At 39.6% G+C, this 17,526-nt stretch overlaps 1 protein-coding gene across 1 annotated transcript; it reads left to right on the top strand.

Moving 5' to 3' along the window:
• The first annotated feature begins 10,599 nt into the window (after positions 1-10,599).
• Positions 10,600-11,787, top strand: Ubtfl1 (upstream binding transcription factor like 1). The gene has a single exon (NM_001421232.1). The coding sequence runs from the start codon at positions 10,600-10,602 to the stop codon at positions 11,785-11,787; it is 1,188 nt and encodes a 395-aa protein (NP_001408161.1).
• Positions 11,788-17,526: the final 5,739 nt, after the last annotated feature.

Below are 17,526 nucleotides of genomic sequence, written 5' to 3'. Positions count from 1 at the left end.
CCTGAGAAATGGCTTCCAGAGACTTGCTAGTCCTTTTCAGTCCATATGATTCATTATGGATACTTTTTTCTTCAGAAGGAAACAGGCATATCTGCCAATAATTTAAGAAACTTTTCTGACGATGAGATGATAAAATTATAAGACTTTGGTTTTGACCTTGTAAAAGATGAGAAAGGTCAAGAAGGGAAGGAGAGAAAAGGACTAAGGGGATCATGGTAAGGTCCAACAAACTGGGGTGTAACTGATTCAATCAATGCTTTCTGATTTGTACGAAGATCAACTCTGTTGAATGCTAGCTATCCTAAGCTCCCAAACACATAATCTACCCTCAAAGAAATATGGTTAATAAATTAGTGTTTATTAATTATAGAAGAGTGGGTTTGAAATGATAAATTTCTCCAAAATTTCTGGATTCATTAAAAGAAAAGAACAGACAAAATGATTGTAAAATTAACAGGGGATGTATTAGGTTGGATTACAGGACGTGGTCAGAGTAGCCTAACAATGACTTTCCCACAACTAGAAGGCTGAGAATCTAGTAATTGTTCAGTCAATAAGGCTGGATGTCTCTGTATCACAAATATGACCCTGAGGTCCTGGGGATTTTTAAAAAGCTAGTTGATCTCAGTATATGTGGGGATCCTGATGAAGCTGAATTTAATAATGACCACACCAGTAAGAGACGAAACTGCCAGCTGTGAACGTAAGGAAACAAAAACAAAAGTTTATTCCATGTCCTTTTATGTGAAATGCCACCAGGTGTGGTCCAGATTTAGACTGAGTATGCCTACTTCAAATTAGCTGATTAAAAAAATTTGTTACTGGGGTTGGGGATTTAGCTCAGTGGTAGAGCGCTTGCCTAGGAAGCGCAAGGCCCTGAGTTCGGTCCCCAGCTCCGAAAAAAAAGAACCAAAAAAAAAAAAAATTGTTACAGGGTGGGGGATTTATCTCAGTGGTAGAGCACTTGCCTAGCAAGTGTAGGGTCCTGGGTTCGGTCCTCAGCTGGGGGTGGAGGGGCGGGAGGCCAGGGAGGGCGGGGGGTGGGAGATGCGGGGGGCGGGGCCTGAGGGGGGCAGGGCCTGAGGGGGGCAGGGGGCGGGGGGGAGGATTTGTTACTCAGCTAAGTGTGGTGGCACACGCCTTTGATCCTAGCACTTGGGAAACAGAGGCAGATATATCTCTGTGAATTGAAGGTCAGTTTGGTCTGCATAGGGAATCCTAGAAAAGTAAGAGGTGTGTAATAAAAGGACCCTATTTCAGAGAGGACAGCAAGGGAGAGAACTCCTTACTGTAGTGTCCACAGGCTTAGATATAAGTGAACCAAAATTCACCATCACAGAAAATTTCTTTGAATTTATTAACACTGCGCTGATGAGAGGAGCCTTGATTGACCCTACAACATTCATAGCAAAACAGCAAAATAAGCCATGAGACTACAACAACTATCAGGGTGGGCCCAGAGGGCTATTGAAGGATTTTATAAAGCTTAATTGAATCATGCAAATGTGTAAGGACTCCGCCTTAGGGCGGGGCTTCCACTTTTCCTATATAAACACTGTTGAACTGCAAAATGCACTCAGTTCAGAGTGGTTAACTTCTTGGAGTCACAACTATCATCAAGAGAGTCCAGAAGATACTGCATCCCTAAAACAAAGGGGAGACTTTCCTGTAAGCATTGAGGAGACCCAGAGCAAAGGTAAGTTGAAATCCTGAGTACATGAATTTATATTTTCACTGACATTAAAGATTCTCAAATAAGAATACTAGTTATAGTTTAAAAGAATGTCACTGTTTACAGTTTACAGCTGTTTACAGCTACAGAATTTTAATCTATTGTTACTTTAATATTTTAAGATTGATATGGTTTTTCTATGTGTTTTATGTTACTTGAGAATCTGAATTTCAGATGTATGACCATTCGTTGCATTTTTATTTTTAGCATGGTATTAAAACAGTGCATATTATAGGATTCCTACAAGGCTATGTATATAAAACCTTCCACAGTAAAACAAGTTACCGTCTGTGTCTCAAATCCATTTTTTTCAAGTTTTTGAAAGAATATTTTACTGGTGTATTATTTTATGATACATTTGTTTAGTGATATCATATATTTAGTGAGCTCCTCCCAGTCGACTCAGCTCATTGATAGGTTGCTTAGCACACATTGTGCTCTGTCCCTAGCACTAAGAAAAAGAATCCAAAAACATTGGAAACCACTCAATCTTGCTGAGTGCTAATTGTAAGGTTCAGGCATGAAGATCCTGAATACGAAGCAAACTTATTGATAATGTTGATTTTTATTCAATTTTAAAAATTAAAGGTATGTTTTCTATTTAGATCCAGCTAATGTTGAAATCAATTCTCCTTTATGAAGTTTTTAAATAATGGATACATCTATAGTTTTTATATTGTTTCAGTTAAAAATAATTTGTAGTGTTCTCCAGTATTCAGAAGTTTACTCTTAAGATTTCTCCCTCAACGGACCAGACCCCCCCCCCAACCTCCCTAGGACTAAACTACATACCAAAGAGTACACATGGCAGGATTCATGGCTCTAGCTTCATATGTAGCAGAGGATGTCATTGTCTGGCATCAAAAGGAGGAGAAGCCCTTGGTCCTGTGAAGGCTCTTTTCCCCAGATCCCAGGGATGCCAGGGTGTTGAGGTGGAACTGTGTGGGTGGGAGCCAGAGCATTCTCATAGAAGAAGGGGGGAGGTGTATGGGAGAGGGGGCAACTGAGACAGGGGATAAGATTTGAAATGTAAATACATGAACTATTCAAAAAATTTAAAATAAAAAGATTTCTCCCTCAGGAGAATTAGTCTCTCCCAGGGATGAGCCCTCTTATTGGTTATCCAACACAGAGCATTTATCCCTGAAACTATATATACACAAACAGCAACAGACTCAGCAAATTGCTTATCACTTGGATTAGCTACGTTTCAGGGAACATTTTGTGAAATAAGAATATTTAGAGTGTTCTTGCAAATTACATTCCAGAGAAATTACACTAGAGATAACAATATTGGTGAAAAAATAGCAACCTTCAGAGCTCTTGCTATGCGTTCAAGTTCTAGGTCCCAGTTATTTTACAAAACATGCATTGCTTTTACAGAGGCCCATGTCTGTAGAATGAATAGCCAAATAAAATGGCAAATGCATGTTTGAAACCTAGGCAAGATGATTCAGCACAAAGCTCTTTATATGTGTAGAGTCCTGAAGACTTTTTCTTTAATTTAATCTTTTAATTGATGCTCCAGATTTTATCCCCCTCCCGGTCCACCCTCTGACTGTTCCACATGCCAATATCTCTCCACAACCCACTATCTCCTGTCTCCATCAGGATTTCCCCAGCCCAGAAGACCTTCCCACTCCCTGCAACTCTAGCCTCTTGAGGTTTCCTTGCATTTCCTCTGAGTCCATAACCAGCAGTCCTCTGCTGAACATATATTGAATTCCTCATATCAGCTTGTGTATTCTGCCCATTTGGCGCTCCACTGTCTGAGAGGTCTTGGGGTCCAGATTAATTGAGACTGCTGGTTCTCTGACAGTGTTCTCCCCAACTTCTTCCAGCAACTCCCTAATTCAACTACAGGGGTGAGTAGCTTCTGTCCTTTGGTTGGGTGTAAATATATTTGACTCAGTAGTTCTTTGGGACTTTTGGTAGGCAGTCATCTTTTTGTGAGCACTTCATTGCTTGAGTAATAATGTCAGGTCTTGGGGCATCCTCTTGAGATGGATACAACTTTGGGCCTGTCTCTGGACCTCCTTTTTCCTCAGGCTCTTCTTCAGTTTTGTCCCTGCAACTCTTTCAGACAAGAACAATTATGCGTCAGAGTGACTGTGGGATGGCAACCCCATTCCTCACAAGTTCTGGTGCCCCACTGTAGGACATTTTAATTAAGATCACTCCCTTGAGTCCTGAGAATCTCTTATCTCCCAGGTCTCAGTTATATTCTGAAGGGTTCACCCACTGCCTACCTTCTATGATTGCCTGTTTCCATTCTTTTTGCAGTCTCTTGGATCTCTAGTCCTTTTCTCTCCACTCAATACCAGATCATGTCCCCCTATTCCCCTCTATACATGTCCCCTTTCCCACAAAAATCCCTCTCTCCCCCTCCTGTGATTACTTTCTTCTCCCTCCAAAGTGGGATTGAGGTTTTCTCACTTGTGCCCTTTGGCTTATTAATCTTTTTGAGTTCTGGGGATTGTATCCTCGGTATTCTGTATGGGCTTTTGGCTAATATTCACTTAATAATGAGTGCAAACCATGCATATCCTTTCGAGTCTCAGTTACCTCATTCAGGATATTTTCTAGTTCCATTCATTTCCCTGTAAAACTCAGAATGTCCTCGTTCTTAATTGATGAGCAGTATTCTATTGTGTAAATGTGCCACATTTTCTGTATCCATTATTCTGATGTGGGACATCTGGTTGTTTCCAGGTTCTGGCTTTCACAAACAAGTCCTCTATGAACATAGTGGAACATGTGCCCCTGTGGCATAATGGGACATCTTTTGGGTATATGCCCAAGAGTGGTACAGGTGAATCTTCAAAGAGACCTAATTCCAATTTTCTGAGGAATTTCCAGATTGATTTTCAGAGTGTTTGTGCCAGTTTGTAATCCCACGGAGGAGTTTTCCTCTTCATCATCACAAAAATGTGCTGACACCTGTGATTTCAATCTTAGCCATTCTGACTGGTTTGAGTTGGCATCTCAGAGGCATTTTCATTTGCATTTCCCTGGTGACTAAGGACTTAGCACATTTCTTTAAGTGCTACTCAGCCATTTGAGATTCCTCTGTTGCAAATTATCTGTTTAGTTCTAAACCCCATTTTTTGATTGGGTTATTTGGTGTTTTGGTGGTTAGCTTCTTGAGTTCTTCATATATTTTAGTTATTAGCCCTCTATCAGATGTGTGGTTAGTGAAGATTTTTCCCCCACTCTGTAGCATTTGGACTTGTCCTATTGACTATGTCCTTTGCCTTACAGAAGCTTTGCAGTTTCATGATGTCCCATTTATCAATTGTTGATTTTAGACTGGGAGCCTTTTGGAGTTCTGTTTAGGAAATCCCCCCTCCCTCCCCTGTGCCTATGAGTTCCAGGCTCTTTCCCTCTTTCTCTTCTATTAGACTCAGTGTATCTTGTTTTATGTTTATCCTTGATCCACCTGCACTTGAGCTTTGTGCAATGAAACAAATATGGATCTATTTTCATTTTTATACATACAGACTACCACCAGCACAATATTTTGAATATGATTTCTTTTTACCATTGTACATTTTTGGATTCTTTGTCAAAGATCAAGTGTCCATAAGTGTGGTTTTAGTTCTTCAATTGTATTCCATTAATCAAAGTCTGTCTCTGTGTTAATACCATGCAATATAGCTTGAGGTCAGGGATGGGAATTCCCCCAGCAGTTTTTTTATTGTTAAGAATTGTTTTTGGTATTCTGGCATTTGCCAGATGAGAATTGCTCTTTCCATGTCTTTAAAGAATTGTGTTAGGGTTTTGACGGGGATTGCATTGAATCAGTACCTTGCCTTTGGTAGGAGAGCCATTATTACTATGTTAATTCTGCCAACCCATGAGCATGTGAAACCTCTCCATTTTCTGATACCTTCTTCTGTTTCTTTCTTGAGACACCTGAAGTTTTTGTTTTTTTTGGTTAGAGTTACCCTAAGATATTTTATATCATTTTTTACTTTTGTGAAGGGAATTGTTTCTCTACTATCTTTCTTAGCCTGCTTATCATTTATATAAATGAAGGTTACTGATTTATTTGAGTTAATTTTATATCCAGTCATTTTGCTCATATTGTGTATCATCTGGAGAAGATGAATCTGGTAGAATTTTTTGGGTCCCTTATGTATACTATCATATTATTTGCAAATAGTGCTACCTTTAATTCTTCATTGGGAATTTGTATCTGCCTGATCTCTTTTTGCTGTCTTATTGTTCTAGCTAGCACTTTGAGTACTATATTGAACACATAGGGAAAGTGAGCATCCTTGTCTTGTCCCCTATATTAGTGGGATTGCTTCAAGTATCTCTCCATTTAAGTTGATATTGGCTGGTGGTTTGCAGTAAATTGCTTTTATTATGTTTAGGTATGGGCCTTGAATTACAGACCTCTCCAATACATTTATCATGAAGAGGTGTTGTATTTTCAAGTGCTTTTTCTGCCTCTAAGGAGATGATCATGTGATTTTTTTTCCTTTGAGTTTGTTATGTACTGGATTAAATTAATGGATTTATGTATATTGATTTAACTTTGCATTATTGAGATGAAGCCTACTTGATTTTGGTGAATGATCTTTTTGATGTGTTTTTGTCTGTTTGCAAGAAATTCATTGAGTATTTTTGCAGTGATATTCATAAGCAAAATTGGTCTGAAGTTCTCTTTTTTTTGTTGCATTCTTTTTTTTTTAGATCCAATTGATAAGATATAATTGCCCACTTAAACATACAAAGCCCGGTACCATCCATCCCTTAGGAACATTGATAACAACCTGTAAATACACAGAGTGTATTAATGTCACCTGCCATACTGTCCTGCCATGGCTTCTCCCCTTCTCCTATCGCCTGTCTCCTCCTTTCTCTTCCAGTCTTCTCCACTTCCTTCAAACTTCTCTCCCGCCCATCCTTCCTTCTCCTCCAATGACAGGCCTCCTTCTATCCTTTACCTGCTCCTCACCTGTACTTTACAAATTCAGTGGGGAGAAGGTTCTGGTGAAGTCACCTGATTCCTGAGTATCTGACTAGGCAGCTGTTCTTGGGGCAGTGGAATTAGCATTAAAATAAAGATAACTTCAGGGCAAACTACAACATTTCCCCCTTTTTGTCCAGTTAAAAAGCCTTTTCACTTATATATAAATTGAGTACAATTATTACCACTCTACAATTTATAAAGCATGGTATTCTCAACACCCAGTCCATCACTGTATCAGTTAAACAGAACATTTAGTTATCCATTCCAGTTTAAGAAAGGCTTAAAATCTATATTATATCTTGGCTAGCTTGTATACTATCTGATAACTATCTAATAATATATGTATTTTCACAGTTATATAGCTTGATAGGCTATGAGACTATAATCAGTCTTCAACCTCATCAGAAATCTGAGAATGACCAAATATCTATACACATAGGAAGCCTAACACAGCTTCCAGAACTGAGAGGTTGTAGAGACAAATCTCTACTAGCACAGTCCCCTGTTAGCAACATGTAAGCACAAGTCTTCAGCCTTCTGGCCCAAAAATCAACTGACAGACTCTTGAAATGCAGATTTTGAAGGGCTGATCACCCTGTCTTGTCAGAGTTTATCAGTCAACAATTCTGCATAATTTGTCCTTTCCTGGACAGTATTAGTCTGCAGGTGAAACAAGCAGTTTTGTCCAGTGGCTGCCTAGCCACAAAGTATTGCCTCACCTGGAGGTAAAGATGTTTGAATTTTTCGTTAAAAATCACCAAAGGAGAACTGTTAGGAGCAGATGTGTCTCAACAAAAGATAAATAACTTTAAATCTCAAATTTTGTGGATTTCTGACTTTTTTTTGCATTCTTATGTGGTTTAGATATCAGACCAATTGTGGATACATGGAATGAATTAGGTAGAGTTCTCTCCGTTTCTATTTCTTGGAACAGTTTGAGAAATACTGGTATTAGGTCTTCTTTGAAGGTCTGGTAGAATTCTGCACTAATGGCTTCTGACTCTGGGCTTTTTTTTTTTTTTTTGCATTGGGAGGTTTTTAATTACTATTTCAATTACCGTAGTACATATGGGCCTGATTAGATTTAACTTTGGTATGTGGTATCTATCTAGAAAACAATTCATTTTTGATGTTATTAATTTAGACACTGTCTGCGGGGCTTTTAGTTACTTTGGCTAGGGATTTATCTATCTTGTTGATTCTCTAAAAGATCCATCTTTCTGTTTTGTTGATTCTTTATGTCTTTCTCGCCGTTTCTATTTGATTGATTTTGGTCATTAGTTTGACTCTTTCCTGCCTTCTACTTCTCTTCTGTATGTTTGCTTCTTTTTGTTGGAGAGCACTCAGATATTATATATGTGTGTTTCTTGAATGCAGCAAATCACTGGATCTTTTTTGCATATCCAGTCATTAACATTGAGAGATGCTAAATGCAAATGATTGTTAGTTCCTGTTATGTTTGTTTTTGTATATGGCATTATGTGGTTCTCTCCTTTTGGTTTTGTTGTGAGATGATCTTGCCTTTTCTTTGGTTTAGGTACCCTCCTAGTATTAGAGTTTTCCTTCTAGAATCCTTTGTAGGGCTTGGTTGGTTGAGAGATACTGTTTGAATTTGGTTTTACCCTGTAATATTTTGGTTTCTTCATCTGTGTTGATTGAGAGTTTTACTGGGTATAGCAGCCTGGGCTCACATTTTTGTTCTTAAAGTTTGCATGACCTCTGACCAGAGTCTTCTGGCTTTTAATGTCTCTGTTGAGAAGTCTGAAGTAATTCTGATAGGTCTGCCATTAGATGTTACTTGGCCCTGTATCCTTGCTGTTTTTAATATTCTTTCTTTGTTCCCAGCATTTAGTGTTTTGATTATTATGTGACAAGAGGATTTTTGTATATTTAGGGCAATGCCTTTCTTAAGGTTGGGGAAGTGTTTTCTTCTATGATTTTGATGACGACATTTTCAGGTCCTTTGAGCTGGGAATCTTCATTCTCCTCTATTCCAATTATTCTTATATTTGGTCTTTTAATTGTGTCCTAAATTTCCTGGATATTTTGAGCTAGGAGTTTTTAAAATTTTGAATTTTCTTTAACAGTTGTGTTGGTCTCCTCTGCAGTATCGTCCACACCTGAGATTCTCTCTTGTATTTCTTATATTCTGTTGGTGATGGTTAGATCTGTAATTTCTGACCTGTTTCATAGGTTTTCCATTTCTAGGGTTGTCTCCATATGTGTTTTCTTTATTGTTTCTACTTCCACTTTTAGGTCTTGGTCTACTTCATTCAATCTTTATTCAATCCCTTCACCTATTTGATTGTGTTTTCCTGTTTTCTTTTTAACGATGGGTTTATCATCTGAAGAAGATGACAGGGATTTACTTATTTCCTCTTTAATAGCTTCTACATGTTGTCCTGTACTTCTTTCAGTGAGTCATTTATATGCTCCTTAAAGGACTCTATTATCTTCATGAGATAGTATTTTGAGTCATTTTTCTGATTTTTCAGGGCTTGCTGTAGCAGAAGAACTGGTTTCTAATGATGCCCATGTACATTGGCTTCTGTTGCTTATGGTCTTGTGTTTGCCTCTCACCATCTCCTTATCCCTGGTGTTTGCTGGTCTGGGTTTCTCTTTCTAGATCCTGCCTCTTTTGTCTGTGGATTGCTTTAGGTCTTCTAGTAGGCCTGCAGCCTTGGCTATAGCAGATCTCCTGTGAGGCCTTCTGACTGTGGGGTCTTCAGAGGGGCAGAGAAGCTGCTGATCTGTTTCCCTGGGTGGAGCAGATAAATCTTCTGGGAGACCTTGAGATTGTTGAGTCTATGGAGGAGTAGTTGACCTGTTGTCCTGTACTCTAGTAGGAGGGCTGGGAACTATGATTTCTCTTTTCTGTGTGCAGCAGAATTCCAGTTTATTGATTCAGTTGCCCTGCATTCTGAGGATCCCCTTCAAGGTTTTCAGACTTAGGTGTCAGTTACACAGTTGACTCATGTGCAGGGGAACTCCTAGAATGCCTTCAAGCTGTAGTGTCAGTGCCCTGTGTGCATAGGATCTCCTGTGATGTCTCAGGTTATTGTGTCTTCAGAGGAGCAGACTAGTTGTCAGTCTGCCCTGACAGAAGGGGAATGGAATTCCTGGTGGCTGGGGGTAGACAGACTTTATGGTATGGGTATGGGTTGAAAGTCCACTCTGCTATCAGCAGCAGCTGTGGGACTTCTGGTGTATTCTTACCAGTTTCGCTGTATGCCGTGGGTTTTCTGGGATGCCTACAGGCTGTGGTTTCTTCAGGGAACAGAGTCATATTTTTATTCTATTCTTTTTACTTTGTCCTTTTGTTCCATACCCAGGGCTTTTTCTTTTCTTTTCTTTTCTGTCAGTACAGCTTCTCTAACTTGGTGTTCATTTCATTTTTCTGAGCCTCACTGTGTCATGCCAATTGTCTAGAATTTGAGATACACATCAGCCTTGCCCTTGATTTTATAGAGATCTGCCTTCCTAGTGCTGGAATTAAAGTTGTGCACCACCACAAACAGCTTCATTCCCTTATATTTTAGGCAAGTTCTACTAAGATTTCCAATGGACTCAAAAGAGGGTATAACTGTATCCCACATAAACAAACAACTTTTATTTCAAAAGGAGAAATTACCCATTTGCTTTGTTAATATTAAATTAATTGTATAAGCAACACATGGTGAAGTGATATCTGATATGTTTTTCATAAATTCCAATAACGAAGTCTAACCATCTGTTTGTTTCCCCTCAGAAATAGAGAAGCACACAGACTGGAATTCAGACGCTACCTACTAAGTTCTCTGTGTGTGTAGTGTGTGTAAGAAGTTCAAGTTGCTGTTGAGGTGTTTGCGCAACTCAGATATTTACAGATACAGAAGTTAAGCTAGCAATGGCATCACTTGACAACAAATCCCTATGGTCTGAAATTGACATTCTGAAGTTGCTAGAATGCATGAAGAAAAATATCACATCAGATGACTCCAGAGACTTCAAAGCCAGCCAGGCAGACCTAGACTGGAACAATATAGCTTTTGGACGGTTTTCAGGTGAAATGTGCAAACAGAAATGGATGGAGATTTCTTGTAAATTAAGGAAGTTCCGCACACTGACAGAATTAGTGCTGGAAGCTAAGGAACTGTGGACAAGAGCTCACAAAAATAACACAATCAAGCACAATCCTGACAGACCCAAAAGACCCTTGACTGCCTATCTGCGCTTTTACAGGGAGCATAGAGCCAAATACTGTCAGATGTACCCTAGGTACACCAACGCACAGCTGACCAAAGTTCTCGCTGAAGAATACCGTCAGCTGCCAGCTGAGGCAAAAGAGAGATATGTCCAGGATTTCAAGAAAGAGAAGCGAGCCTTTCAGGAAAAGATGGCTCAATTAAAGAAAAAACATCCTTTTTCAGGGCATCCTAAGAAATCTGTGGTACCACGGAGTCACCAAACCAAAGACTCTAAGAAGTCACAAGGAGATATGAAAACTGTAAAGCCTCTTCTAAACACAGAAATCCCCAAAACATTTTCCTTGGCTATGCAATTTCAGGGAGAACCCAGGAAACCTCCTATGACTGCATATCACAAATTTCATCAAGATTCATGGTCAAGTCCAGAACTGAGGCATTTGTCCTTTAAGGAGCGTTGGGTAGAGATTAGCAGGCTTTGGCATCGAGTCCCGGAGGAGATGAAGGAGCATTATAGCAGGCAGGCTGTGGAGCTACAGAAACAATACTGGATGAAGCTGGACCTCTGGCTCAAGGGACTGTCTCCAGCGGAATGCGCTGCATACAAAAAGGCAAGGGCCACCTGGGGTAAGGGAAAGATCAAGCTCATGTCTGGAGACAGAAGCCCCAAGTTTGAACGAACAGAAGATCTGCAGTCTGCCTCAGAAAAGGGGCTTCAAGCAAAGCCTGGAGAGGTAGAGGAGCTGCTAGATTGGAGGACAAATTCCTCAGAGACTAATATTGGCCATCATGGTGACTTCCAGGCATCCATGGAAGATATGACAGATGACAGTGAGGATGAAAGCTCTAGCAACGCCTCAGATTCGAGCAGTACAGATGAAGACGATTAAAATCTTCCTTCGGGAAACTGTCATGTTTAGACTCTATTTTAACCTCTTTCTAAATCATTGTGCAAAATCATCCAAGCAAAACCCAGGACATTCCTGACAGATAGGGAACTGTTCTTTCTGTGTTTTTGTACTCCCTTGCTTTTCTCTCCTACAGCCTTTGTTTACTAAACACACAGGAGTATAGTTTGGGTAGAAGGGAGTTTGCCATAGTACCACCTACATCAGATTCCCAAACTTAAGAAGAGACCTGACTGAACAGCACATAAAATCTATTTACATTTTATTTGAACAAACTATAAAACCAGTCTTACACAGTTAAACAGTGCATTTACAACTGGTATTAGTTAATTTTAGGAAGGTCTCTTAGTCTTTGCTGTTAAACAGTAAATCTCACCTCTGATATTCAGAACAAGTAGAAACAAAAACATAGATATAGATAAATGCTTTTTTGTGGCCTTATCTGATTTTTCTTTCATAAATACTTCAGTACAACCTTCCTGTAATTACACTGATTAATGGAATTTTAAATATTTTTAATGTTAACTTCTCACCATTTTGCTTGTAAATATAGCAAGCTGTTTTCTTGAATATTGGCTTTTAGCAGTTGCTTGAAAACCTTTGAGATTTTCTATTTGTACCTTAATGTTCATTTTTTAAATTCATATCTATGTTGTAAAATTTGAACATAATAATAGAGCACTGAGATATTTATTTTGATAGGTGTTTACGATGTATACTGTATAAATCAGGTTAAATATGTGTTGTGTATCTCTTCATGTATTTGTTCTACAAGTTAAAATCTAATTTTTGAAATTCATAGCACATTGTCATTCTCATATGAGTGAATCATTGTTTATTTGTTCACCCAAGGACATAGTTTTTCTCTGTATACTTTGGAATATTTCCAAATTTTGTATTTCTTTCTTATTTACTTAGGCTTCTAAAGATGTGGAATTAAATATATGTAAAAAATGCCAAGATAGTAGTGATAAATTCATGTCTTTTTTAATTTTACCTAAAATTTCCAGGAATTGCTACCATAAATTTATGTTGGTATATGAATTTGAATTAAGTTATAGCATTTCCTTATACAATTTACTTCTAGAGTTAAACAACTTTAATGAATAATGTTTAATTTTGTTCTATCTTTAATTATGTAATGATGGAATTTCTCTATAGTGTACTCTAGAGATACACAGAGAATAAGAAAATCAATGAATACATGCTGAGAACTGTAATTTTTGAGATTGAGAAACTTCATTATCTACTCACTAGTGAAAGCCGGTAATTCAGTATAATTTGTGTACGAAGGTCTGGGAATGAGACTGTATTATAAACTCCAGCCTAAATTCAAAATAAAAAAAATGTCCAAACTGAATACTAGGTTTCTAGCAGCTGACAGCCTCAATGGACCCTGCCATCCCTGAGTCGTATTAACAATAAGTTTGTATTGACTGCTTAATAGGAGCAGAGATGTTTTTTATGCTCCTTTCCAGAATTTGGAAGCTTAGCCTGGTAAGATCTTGCCTTGAGTGCATACTTCCTTTTATTCCAATGCAAACACAGCTACTTTGTTTATTAAAAATAGTTTTTTCCCCTCACAATTTATTCAGAAATTGGTTTCCTTTCTCTCTACTCCTAGTTCCTTCCTAGATCCACTCCCATCCTGATCTACTCCCTCTCTGATTCCCATTAGAAAACTGGATTCTAGGGAACAATAATAAAATACAACATGACAATACAAAAATTATCACATTGGAGTGGGACAAGACAAGTAGAAAAGAGACACAAGACAAGAAAAGATGGCACAAGAATCAGAAACCAACCCATGACAACACTCAAAAGTTCCATAAAAGCATGACTTGTCTGCAGAGGACCCATGCAGTCCCATGTAGGTCCTGGGCATGCTGCCTCAGTCTCTGAGAGTTCAGATGAATTTTAATCATGTAGACCTAGAGGGATTTGTATTCTTGGTGTCCTTCATCCACCCATTCTGCTTCTCATTCTCTTTCTGCTTCCTGTTCTATTCCTTAATTTGTAAGGGGAGGGATTTGAGAGAGACATTCCATGTAGGTCTGAATGTTACAAGGAGGCCTTGGATGATAATGATGATAATCTTAACAATCACAGCCTCTCTTCTAGCCCATGCCTTAGCTGTGGCATTGAATTTCCTGGTGCCCCCAACTGAAGAGTACACTTGGAAGGCCCCATGGCTCCAGCTGCATATGTAGTAGAGAACTGCCTTATCTGGCATCAATGAGAGGGAAGGTCTTTGCTTCGTTTCTTTTTGTAGTGCCATACATTCTCCTTTTTAATGAAGACCGGTATAAGTATTATCAGTAACAACCATACCACAGACCCAACATTCTAGAGTATTTTTATTTGAGTTTGAGACACGTTTTCTGTATTTCATAGTCCTGGCTATCCTTAGACTTGTTAGATAGAGCTGTCCTGCCTACAGCATACAGAGATTCACCTGCTTTTGCCTCCCAAGTGATAAGATTAACACAGTGTGTATCACAATACCTGGCATGATGAAGCAGTCTTGACATTTTGTGTGCCTAAAGCAATTAGTTTCTTACTTTTAAATATCACCCCAGGCAAATTGTTAGACTAAGAAGAGAAGGCAGCTAGATTCTTTGCCAAAACATGAAAACTTTCCCGACAGCAGTTGTAAACATTGTTTACTATTGATGCCTACCCCTGTAGGTGCAACTCCAAAGTTCACATTGTGCTTAGAATGACAATCTTCCAGGTTCTACTAGAACAGCTTGCTAGTCTCTGTTTACAGTGTTCCACCAATTTTCTAGTCAAAAATTCCAAAGACTTGCAGAGTCTTTGGGGATATGGGGGAGAAAACTACCACCAACAACAAACACAACCACCACCACCACCACCAAAACAACTTCTGTATTAGTTACCTTTCTGTTTCTATGATAAAATACCATGACAATGGCAAGGTATAAAAGGGCAAAGGGAAATGATTTGTATAACTAATGTCCTACTTTAGGAAGCTGAAATGAGCTCTTTTATAAGAAGTATAGGCTTGTTATAATCCCATATATTTTAAAACTCATATTTTCTTGTCTTTTTCTCCCTGGTGATCTATTAAGCAGAATCTTCTACACCTTTTAACCAAGGCTTAATAACTGTACAGTGTCAGGCTGGAGAGATGGCTCAGTGGTTAAGAACACTAACTGCTCTTCCAGAGGAACTGAGTTCAATCCCACCAACCACATGATGGCTCACAACCATCTATAATAAGATCTGATACCCTCTTCTGGTGTGTCTAAGACAGCTACATTGTACTCACATAAATAAAATAAATAAATTGTATAAAAAATAACTGTATGGTGTCTTTGCATTTAGTTGTTTCTGACAAAAGTTGAGGAAAAGTAACATTCTGGATCCTTAGAACTTCTTGCAAGCTCTTTCTGTGACCAAGGAAACCCGCTGAAAATTCACATTCTAGACCCTTAAGCCATATTTCATGAAATTAACTCTTCTATCTGCACCACATTGGTACCCGGACAGGGGCTTGATTGGTGTGTAAGATTGGGTCACCTGGACAGAGACTTGACTGGTGTGTGAGCATGGGACCACAACAATTGATTTTATTCACATTCCCATCATTATTTGACTCTCTCACTGTCTGTTTAAATAAATGGAGAAGATGGCTACTAAAACTATTACCATGAGTAATGCATACACCATGTGTATAATTTCTAAAAGGAGCATATGAAAATCTACCTGAACCTAGAGAACCTATCCAGACCTTCTTCAAATATTACAGGGCTCCTCAAAAAAATATTTTTGCTTTGTAAATTATGTTACAAAAGCACTAAAAACAGTAGTCATTTCTCAGTCAGCAGGTATCTTAATTAAACAATTGACTTTGGAATAATTAATATCCACATGCAAAGAATTTTGGTTACACTTTGGACAAAAGGACACTATTAGTGATCACATTAGAATAGGTCAAATTGATTCCTGGTTGCTGCCGCCGCAGAGAGCCCTTGGGCAGCACCCCGAGAGCAAACTTGAGCCTCGGGACCACAGGTAAGACCAACTTGTCTGCTGCAAGAGAGCTGCCTGGTGAGATCGGGACACACAGAGGCAGAGTTCATCTAGGACCGGGAACGTCCTGTGTTTGCCGGAGGTCCCACGCCCGCGGATCCCAGCCCGCAGCAGCTCTCTGCTCCCAGACCCCTTGGGAAAGAGACCTCACCGCCTGGTCAGGTGGGCACTCCTGAGGCTGCAGAGCGGAAGAGACCACCAACACTGCCCACCCCTGCCCACATCCCTGGCCCAAGAGGAAACTATATAAGGCCTCTGGGCTCCCGTGGGGGAGGGCCCAGGAGCGGCAGGACCCCTGCCTGAGACACCGCTGGAACCTGAAGGAAACAGACCGGATAAACAGTTCTCTGCACCCAAATCCCATGGGAGGGAGAGCTAAACCTTCAGAGAGGCAGACCAGCCTGGGAAACCAGAAGAGACTGCTCTCTGTGCACACATCTCGGGTGCCAGAGGAAAACACCAATGCATCGGGAACCCTGGTGCACTGAAGCTCCCGGAAGGGGCGGCACAGGTCTTCCTGGTTGCTGCCGCTGCAGAGAGCCCGTGGGCAGCACCCCACGAGCGAACTTGAGCCTCGGGACCACAGGTAAGACCAACTTTTCTGCTGCAAGAAAGGTGCTGGTGAACTCAAGACACAGGCCCACAGGAACAGCTGAAGACCTGTAGAGAGGAAAAACTACTCGCCTGAAAGCAGAACACTCTGTCCCCATAACTGACTGAAAGAGAGGAAAACAGGTCTACAGCACTCCTGACACACAGGCTTATAGGACAGTCTAGCCACTGTCAGAAATAGCAGAACAAAGTAACACTAGAGATAATCTGATGGCGAGAGGCAAGCGCAGGAACCCAAGCAACAGAAACCAAGACTACATGGCATCATCGGAGCCCAATTATCCCACCAAAACAAACATGGAATATCCAAACACACCAGAAAAGCAAGATCTAGTTTCAAAATCATATTTGATCATGATGCTGGAGGACTTCAAGAAAGACGTGAAGAACTCCCTTAGAGAACAAGTAGAAGCCTATAGAGAGGAATCGCAAAAATCCCTGAAAGAATTCCAGGAAAACACAATCAAACAGTTGAAGGAATTAAAAATGTAAATAGAAGCAATCAAGAAAGAACACATGGAAATAACCCTGGATATAGAAAAATAAAAGAAGAGACAAGGAGCTGTAGATACAAGCTTCACCAACAGAATACAAGAGATGGAAGAGAGAATCTCAGGAGCAAAAGATTCCATAGAAATCATTGAATCAACTGTCAAAGATAATGTAAAGCGGAAAAAGCTACTGGTCCAAAACATACAGGAAATCCAGGACTCAATGAGAAGATCAAACCTAAGGATAATAGGTATAGAAGAGAGTGAAGACTCCCAGCTCAAAGGACCAGTAAATATCTTCAACAAAATCATAGAAGAAAACTTCCCTAACCTAAAAAAAGAGATACCCATAGGCATACAAGAAGCCTACAGAACTCCAAATAGATTGGACCAGAAAAGACACCTCCCGTCACATAATAGTCAAAACACCAAACGCACAAAATAAAGAAAGAATATTAAAAGCAGTAAGGGAAAAAGGTCAAGTAACATATAAAGGCAGACCTATCAGAATCACACCAGACTTCTCGCCAGAAACTATGAAGGCCAGAAGATCCTGGAC

Source organism: Rattus norvegicus, chromosome 8 (genome assembly GCF_021556685.1).
Source record: "Rattus norvegicus strain SHRSP/BbbUtx chromosome 8, alternate assembly SHRSP_T2T, whole genome shotgun sequence".
Classification (NCBI taxonomy): domain Eukaryota; kingdom Metazoa; phylum Chordata; class Mammalia; order Rodentia; family Muridae; genus Rattus; species Rattus norvegicus.
This window is presented reverse-complemented; position numbering and strand designations above follow the sequence as displayed.